Source organism: Hevea brasiliensis, chromosome 13 (assembly GCF_030052815.1).
Source record: "Hevea brasiliensis isolate MT/VB/25A 57/8 chromosome 13, ASM3005281v1, whole genome shotgun sequence".
Taxonomy (NCBI): Eukaryota; Viridiplantae; Streptophyta; class Magnoliopsida; order Malpighiales; family Euphorbiaceae; genus Hevea; species Hevea brasiliensis.
The window spans coordinates 4,774,976-4,783,608 of record NC_079505.1 but is presented as its reverse complement, the minus strand read 5'-3'; the positions used below and the strand labels follow the sequence as shown (position 1 = coordinate 4,783,608).

Below are 8,633 nucleotides of genomic sequence, written 5' to 3'. Positions count from 1 at the left end.
ATTAAAATCAATTTCTAGTGGTATGTATATGACAACAAAATTTTAAAGAAAATTATTTTTTAAATTAATCTTGTCCAAGTGGGATTTTTTTTTTTAATGTTCAATCTTATTTCATTCTTTTATTAGGAGTAAAAGGGGTTTTATTTTAAGAAATTTACCATGTAGTCCCTAGGTTTTTCTATCAATAACACTTGGGACTTTATAATTCGAACAATTAAAATGCTATCCCTGTCCATTTTTATATGTCATTTTAAAGTTTTTGCATATTGATAAGAATTCAATTAAATCACTTAAATTATAATAAAATACTCATTAATTTAATAAATTACTCTTTATCTCATCTAATTAAGAGGGATGTGATAAGATGGCTTTTAGTTTTAGGATTGTTGAAATAACTATTGTGCTTAGTATAGATAAGGGTAAAATTGAAAAAAAAATAATAATTAACGCTCCTTAATCTTCTTAGAATAGTAGATAATTTTCGACAAAATAACTTAAAAAAACAAGAAAAAGTAGATGGAAGGAGTATTTAGTATCTCAATTTTTCTTTGGTCAAAATTAGAAGTCCCTCTGTCGAATCTAAACTTAATTTGCTGTTGATCTCACTGACTTCAATGGCAAAAGAAGAGAAAACTTTTAAATAACTAAATTACGCTTTCTACAATGTGATTTCCCTCTCTTCCAGTTATTTCCCTTATTTTTCCTTTATTTGTTGTTTCTCCCTCTCTCTCTGTTGTTTTACTCTCTCTCTCTCTCTCTCTCTCTCTCTCTCTCTCTCTCTCCTCTCACTTGTAGGGATGGTAATGGGTTTGGTTTTGTGAGTACCTGATCCTACTGAACCCTAATAGGATAGGTTTTGATAGTTAATAATTGAGTTTGGGACATGCTCGGATTTTATATGTTGTATATTTATTATCCGAATCAATTTATATATATATATATATATATACACACACACACACACTTAATTTAATATAAAATATACGTTTTTTATAATAATATTTGAAAATTTTATATTTTTTATTTTAAATAAAATAGAATTTAAATATTTTATGGAATTATTAAACTTTTAAAATATAAATTATTAATAAAAAAATATTTTTTATGCAAATTATTAATTAAAATATATAAATTTGAATGGGTTTGGGTATTTTTTGGGTAATGATAATCAGGTTTAGGATAGGTTCAAGTTTTAATAATATTAATCGGGTTTGAATTCGATTAGGGTAATTTTTACGAGTACTCTATCCGTTGCCATCTCTACTCATTAGTTCTCTCTCTACATTTTTCTCTCTTTCCCCTATTGCTATTTCTCCCTTCCCCTAGCTCAATCTCTAATCTCTCCCTAGCTCATTAGTGTTTTTATTGGTTATGTTTCTTCATGTGTCTTTTGACTAAATGATTTTATTTTTTACTATATTATGTTTATCAAATATTGAATTTATCTCAGCAATTATTGAAATGTATTATGGTATGAATAAGTTTAGTTTTAGAAAATGAAATTAGTTATGATTTTATTTTGTCATGAATTGAATAAAGTTAGCTTTAGGAAAATTTTGATTGAAATATACTTGATATGGAAAATGGATAAAATTTATTTTGAATTGTGATGAGTATAAAAATTTTTGGATATTGGAATTGACATTGAATTGAATTGTGTTGTGATTTATGCTCACAAAAAGGACAAAGAGATTCATGATATTGTTTTATATCTCACTATAGATGTTTGACTAGGTTATTACCCGTCTCTCTCATTTGTTGATGAGACAATGGAGTTAGCTTTGTTTTGCTTTGAATACCATAGTATGTGCACAGACTTAGATTCTCCTCTTATTAGAGATTAGATCTAAGTTTTTCATTGACCCTTTCGGAAGTTACATTATTGTGGTGTGTACTATGCACGATGATTCGACCTCCCGGACTATAGGAAGTTAGAATCCTGATTCGATCTCCCCGATCATAGAGAGTTAGAATCACCCCGAATATGGCCCTTACGGATTAGTCTTGCATAGTTAGTGAGATAAAGAATGAGTTTTGAATAGTAAGAATTGTGGTTTCAAATGAGATTTATGCATAATTGATTTTATTAAAATTAATATTTGTTTCCATAAATTACTGAAATTACTTTAAATGTTCAGTTATGATTTGATAAGTTGAAATTCTTGAGCAGAGTCATTTTAACAAATAATTTATTTTATTGGCAACGAATATTTTGATTTTTGAAATTTTGATTGAATTTCAAGATTTCCAATTTCTGTGCTAAAATTTTGATAAGGTATTGTATATTATGTTTTAAATTATGGTTGTGCACTACTGAGTTCACCACTCAGCGATAGCTTTGTATGCTGTCGCATGTGAAAATAAAGATAGAGCAGCCGAGTGAGATTTCCGATAGCTGCCCTTGAAGACTCATTGGGATTAGCTTTGGATATATTAGAGGTATACCCTTGTACATTAGATTTTGATGTATGCATGTAATTATATATATGTAATTTATTTGAACAGTTGTACAAGAACTTTTGTAATATTATTTTGGGTATGTAATTAAAATGTAAATTATTGTAATGTTCAAACTTATTTATGAGTTTTGTAATTAATGTAAATAATTAATTTTTTTTGTAAATTGTGAATGAAATTTTTTTTTTTTTTTTAAATGAGATGCTTTAAATTGCGGTTGATTTTAAGTTGAGCTTCTTGTATGAAATTGTGAGATGAAATAGATTTGTGTTGGAGTTATGGTTGAGTAAAAATATTGGAAGTGTGTTTCTTTTTAGGTTTTGAAGAACTGTTTTCTCAAAATACAGCCGGTACTCTGCCGGAATTTTTGTAAAAATTGCGGTAGTTTTAAATATCCAAAAATTTGATTTGTGACTTAGTGTCAATTAAAAATTTTTAATATTTGTGAAAAATTTACCCACAGCTTAAAAATGAACAGAAATTGTTTTAAAATCCCTTGTAGTATATTTAATGGGTTACCGGTAGGCTAAATACGGTAATTCGTTAAGTATACTATGGGATCATTTTATACCTTACGGAGGAGCAGGATGTGACAACAATCCTTAATAATATGATCCCAATAAAGGTATAAAATTTCATTGAAAACCTTTCAAATACTGCATATTCTACCAATTAGCTTTATGTCAGAGGCATTAGAATCATTTCTAAAGTTATTATATATAATTAAATTTAAAATGGGTTCAGATTTAGAAAATAATATTTATACCAAATTTATATTTTATATATTAAATATATATTATTATAATTCATTATATATTTAATTAAATAAATATAAAATAAACATTTTTAATAATATTTATTAAATTTTATATAAAAATTATTAATTTTTTAAAAATAATTATTAATAAAAATATTTTTATATAAATTATTAATTAAAATATATAAAATTAAATAGTTTTCCCATACCTTATTTAATAGGAGATGTGGGATAACTTTTTTTCTAAAAGGTTATTTTAGTTTAGTAATATTGGCTTGGTTAGTGAAATTGGAAATTCCACCCCTTTAAACTAGAATATAGATTTGTTACACTCTGCATTATGATAGATGTGTCTCCATCTTTTTTCACATTCGTACGGGACAGGAAGCTCCTCTTATTGCGTTTGCTCTGTTGGGTTTCATGGAACGCAGTCCATATATTCGATAAAATGTCACAACGAATAAGGATTCTGCTGTAGGGTTTCATGGACCTCGTCCATTCTCTTCCTCCGTTGTTTTTGGCTTCCAAACTCATTAATCCTCCTACTCCTGCGCCTACAAATTTTCAAACGTTCCTCCACGTTAGTGCATTTGGTTCAATGGACACAGTCGTTTCTTCAGTGTAGAATGTTGAAAAGTAGGCTATTGTCTATGTTCATTGGTGAAGAAGACAAGAAATATAGTTGTCAACAAAATCGCAGTTTACTTGTCAAAAGTTTTAGCTCCTTGTGGACTTTTCTTATTTAAAAATATGACCAAATCCCACATAAGTTTCACTTCAATGAAGATTACAGAACCAGTATGGAGTTTCGAAAGTTGTTCCTGCATTCTTCTGTTCTAGTCCTCCATTTCGCATTTTCTTCTTCCAGAGACACCATAACTATAAACCAAACCCTTCATGATGGTGACTTTCTGATCTCTAGAGAAAATAATTTTGCATTAGGATTCTTTAGCCCCGGAAGTTCCAGTTTTAGATATCTTGGAATCTGGTACCATAAAGTCCGAGAGCAAACTGTGGTGTGGGTAGCAAATAGGGATGATCCAATCAAGGGTTCATCAGGAGTTCTATCAATTGACCAATATGGAAATCTCGTTCTCCATAGCTACCATAAACAGAAAGCTCCTGTGTGGACTACAAATGTCTCAGTGGAGGTTACAGATTATTGTGTAGCTCAGCTCTTGGATACAGGAAATTTGATTTTGGTCCGCGATAAAAGTGAAAGTACTGTGTGGGAAAGCTTTGATCATCCTACGGATACCATGATGCCAGGAATGAAACTTGGATTGAACCGAAGGACAGGCATGAACCGGTTCCCGATATGTTGGAGATCAGCTGATGACCCTGGAACTGGAAACTTTTCACTTCGGATCAACCCAAACGGATCACCACAGGTCTTCATCTACTGGGGTATAAAATATATTTGGCGAGGCTTTCCTTGGCCCTTGAAAAGTTATGCAGATATATTGAACGTTAGTTTTGTCAACAATCAAAATGAGACATATTCGGCCCACTCTGTTACTGATGCATCGGTTATCCTAAGGATAACGTTGGACCATTCAGGACTACTTAAGAAACTAATTTGGCATGAAAAAGATGGCAAATGGAATGAATTCTGGTCAGCACCAAAATCTCCGTGTGATCCATATGGCCATTGTGGTACCTATGGAATATGTGATCCCGACTATCTTAGTCGAAGATTTGAATGTGATTGTTTTCCAGGGTATGAACCCAAGTCCCCAAGGGACTGGCATATTCTAAAAGATGCATCAGGCGGGTGTGTCAGGAAGCGGCTAGAGTCTACCTCATTATGTGGCCATGGAGAAGGATTTGTGAAAGTGGCAAATGTTAAATTACCTGACACTTCAGCAGCAGTTTGGGTGAGCATGAATATGAGTCCAACGGACTGTGAAAAGAATTGCAGGAGGAATTGTTCATGCTCTGCATATGCAAGCATAGATATTGCTGGGAAGGAGACTGGCTGTTTGACATGGTATGGCAAATTAATGGACACTGTAAATAATAGGGAAGAGGGATATGATATTTATGTTCGTGTTGATGCAGTTGAATTAGGTAATGTTTTTTTGCCTTTGTCAAATTTTGAACAAAACCAATGTGTATAATCAGGTAAAAAAATTGCATAATCAGCCCTGCATGAATTGTCTGTGCTTATGTTCTATCATTATGCCTTGCCTTTAACTTTCTTTTCTTTTCCACTTTGATGGAACAATAATAAATTCTTTTCCCTACTCACACAGCTGAAATCGCCCAAAAATGGAATGGTTTTCTTGAAAGGAAGGATATGTTAGCAATTTTAGTAGTATCTGTTGTTTCAGCTTGGTTTGTCATCATCTTATTTACATATTTGTGGCTCAAGAAGAAGAAGGAAAGGGGTAAGAAACAATATTTTGTATGATTTTTTGTGCCTTTATGTGTGTAGTCATACCTCTGATTTGAGTAAGCATTAAGCATTCTGGTTTCATCTTTTTGATGGCAGTGAGGAACAAATGGAACAAAAGATGGCTTGATACAATTGGCAGGACATACTACAACGAAACTTCAGTGGAAAATCAAGTCGAAGGTAGCATGAGTCATCCAGAGATTGCATTTTTCAATCTCAGCACCATACTTGCTGCAACTAATAGTTTCTCTCCAGCTAACAAACTAGGGCAAGGTGGTTTTGGCGTGGTTTATAAGGTACATATATGTAACTTCTGTGCAAATGTCTCAAAACTGTGTACATGTGCTTGTCTTCATCTCCAGTTGTTGTTGTGAGATTCTAAATGTCAAAATATGAATGCAGGGTAAATTGTCTAATGGAAAGGAAGTTGCTGTGAAAAGACTTTCAAAAGATTCAGGGCAAGGAATAGATGAATTTAAAAATGAAGTTTTGTTGATTGCAAAACTTCAACATCAGAATCTGGTGAAACTCATAGGATGCTGCATTCAGGGAGAGGAACCATTGCTAGTTTATGAATACATGCCAAACAAAAGCTTGGACTCCTTTCTTTTCGGTAAGTACTGCGTCTATCCAACTTTATCTAGCATTGTATTCCAGAAGTTGTCTGATTCCATCTGTTTCGACAATATGATTGATGGACATGAAATGCATAAATTGGTACTGATTCAAATGGGAATCTTTTGTTAGATGAAACAAGAAGGTCAATCTTGGACTGGGGAAAACGCTTTGATATTATCGTTGGGATTGCTCGTGGAATCTTATATATTCACCAAGATTCTAGGTTGAGAATTATCCATAGAGATCTAAAAACTAGCAATATTCTATTGGATAGAGAAATGAATCCAAAAATTTCAGATTTTGGCCTAGCTAGAATCTTCAAAGGCGGCCAAACTCAGGAAAAGACAAACAAAATAGTTGGAACATTGTAAGTATACCTTCACGCCTAGCAGCTAGACACAAAGAAGCACTGCTAAGAATGCCTTTCTTTCTTACATTAAGTAATTTGAAAGGAGCATTATAATTATTTTTTTGTGTTTTTCATATGCAGTGGGTACATGTCTCCAGAATATGTGGTATTTGGAAAGTTTTCAATGAAATCTGATGTCTTTAGTTTTGGGATCATATTATTAGAAATCATTACAGGGAAAAAGAACAATAGCTTTTGTCAAGAGGATTTTTACCCAACCATGATAGGAAAAGTAAGTTAAAAAGATATGGATAAATTATTGTAATCATCATCGAATTTTGCATTGATTTTCTTTGTGGTCATAAGACTAGAACTTGTTGCAATTTAATCGATTTTGTTGCAATTAGTTTCTTGATTTCAATGGGAAACCCACTAGAAATCTGACATGATATTCAATTTGGGGCTAGTTTTGTGTTGCTTCTTCAATTTGATTTTTGATCCAGATCTTATTTTTAGTATTATAATATCTTGACTTGTATATCATGTTAGATTTCCAATGGAATTCATGCCAAAATCACCACTATGAAATTAGAGTGCACTAGTTGCAACAAAAAAAATTAAAACTAGTGATCAAATTATGACAAGTTGAATTTTTATGACCACAATAAAAATCAATGTAAAATTCTGTGAGCATAAATAATTTGTTTATGAGTTCATCTAATGTATGAGATGTTATAGATATGGCATTTATGGAGAGAAGAGAGAACATGGGAGATAGTTGATTCATCACTGAAGGATTCTTGCTCTCCTGAAGTATTGAGATGCATCCAAATTGGGCTCTTATGCGTGCAAGAAGATGTATCGGAAAGACCGACCATGTCAGTTGTTGTTCTAATGTTAACTAGCGAAATTGGCCTTCCTTCTCCTAACCAGCCTGCATTCACTTTCAGAAAGTCTAGTATTATTAGTTCTAGCTCAGTAGAACCAAAAGAAAGATTTTGTTCTGTGGATGAGGAAACAATTACTGAGGTTGTATGTCGTTGAATATATCTCCCATCAATTACATAAATTTTTAATATAGAGATCCATAATATGCTTTTTTTGTTATTGAAATTTTTCTTGTTTAGACTTAGTTCATTATAAATTTAGATTTAAAAAACAAATATATGGGAAATTTATATAATTTATTTGTATAAATATTATAAAGCTGAGTCGTGAAAAAGGAATATTAAATTTGGTCAAATGGCACTTTTTAGAGATGGTGCAGGAGTTTGTTTTTATTACATGTGGTATATTCCAAATTTTTTTACATGTTTTACAGTTATTTACTGAGCTATGACCATTTGTAATGCTAATATAAATTATTAGAAGCTCTTAAGTTATATTTCATTTAAATATTTTTTTTATAATACTTAGTGTATTTTTAATTCATTTAAATAATGAATGAACTAATTTAATTTTATTGTAATTATAAAATAAAATTTGAAATTCTAGCATAAATTGGATATTTTTTTATTTTTCATTATACATATAAATTAAGTTTCATCCATTGTTCTCTAAATATGATTCTTTTTTAAGAAAGATGAAATTCAAACTGACAATAAAAATCAAAAGATAAGAAATGTAATGCTATGTTTTTTAGTATATTTCTCATAAAAATATGTGTTTCAATTATTTTATGTATGATAAAAATATTGAATCTCTAAATGATTTCAATTGCTTGGCTTTTTACCCATTATTTTTTTTATGTACACTTCACTATTATTTAACATTTAACAATTATTATTTTCTTGTGTGACACAAGTAGGTGGAATTAATTAAGGCACTTGGAAAACTATAAAGATCGTTAAAGAGATATAAAAAAAAATAAAATTAGTGCTATATTTATTTATTATATTTCTCATAAATATATGCAAGAATTCCAGAAGTTAAATTTGCTTCCAGCACTCCAATTTTTTTTCTATTTAAATTATTTATGTTTTAGGTTTGATTTATATTTTTAATTTAACAAGTAAGGTGATTTGAAAGATTAATTTCATCCATTATCCCTTAAC

At 30.7% G+C, this 8,633-nt stretch overlaps 1 protein-coding gene across 2 annotated transcripts; it reads left to right on the top strand.

The window, feature by feature from the left end:
* Positions 1–3,568: 3,568 nt before the first annotated feature.
* LOC131171775 (G-type lectin S-receptor-like serine/threonine-protein kinase At1g11410) lies at positions 3,569–7,657 on the top strand. 2 transcript variants are annotated; one of them, XM_058131691.1, is made up of 7 exons: positions 3,569–5,284; positions 5,470–5,604; positions 5,709–5,908; positions 6,015–6,225; positions 6,360–6,597; positions 6,721–6,871; positions 7,318–7,657. In XM_058131691.1, the coding sequence occupies exons 1-7, from the start codon at positions 4,015–4,017 to the stop codon at positions 7,621–7,623; spliced, it is 2,511 nt and encodes an 836-aa protein (XP_057987674.1). In that variant the 5' UTR covers positions 3,569–4,014; the 3' UTR covers positions 7,624–7,657. The 2 variants fall into 2 exon arrangements, with proteins under 2 accessions (XP_057987674.1, XP_057987675.1); XM_058131692.1 differs by lacking the exon at positions 6,721–6,871 and having other exon boundaries at positions 7,318–7,506.
* Positions 7,658–8,633: the final 976 nt, after the last annotated feature.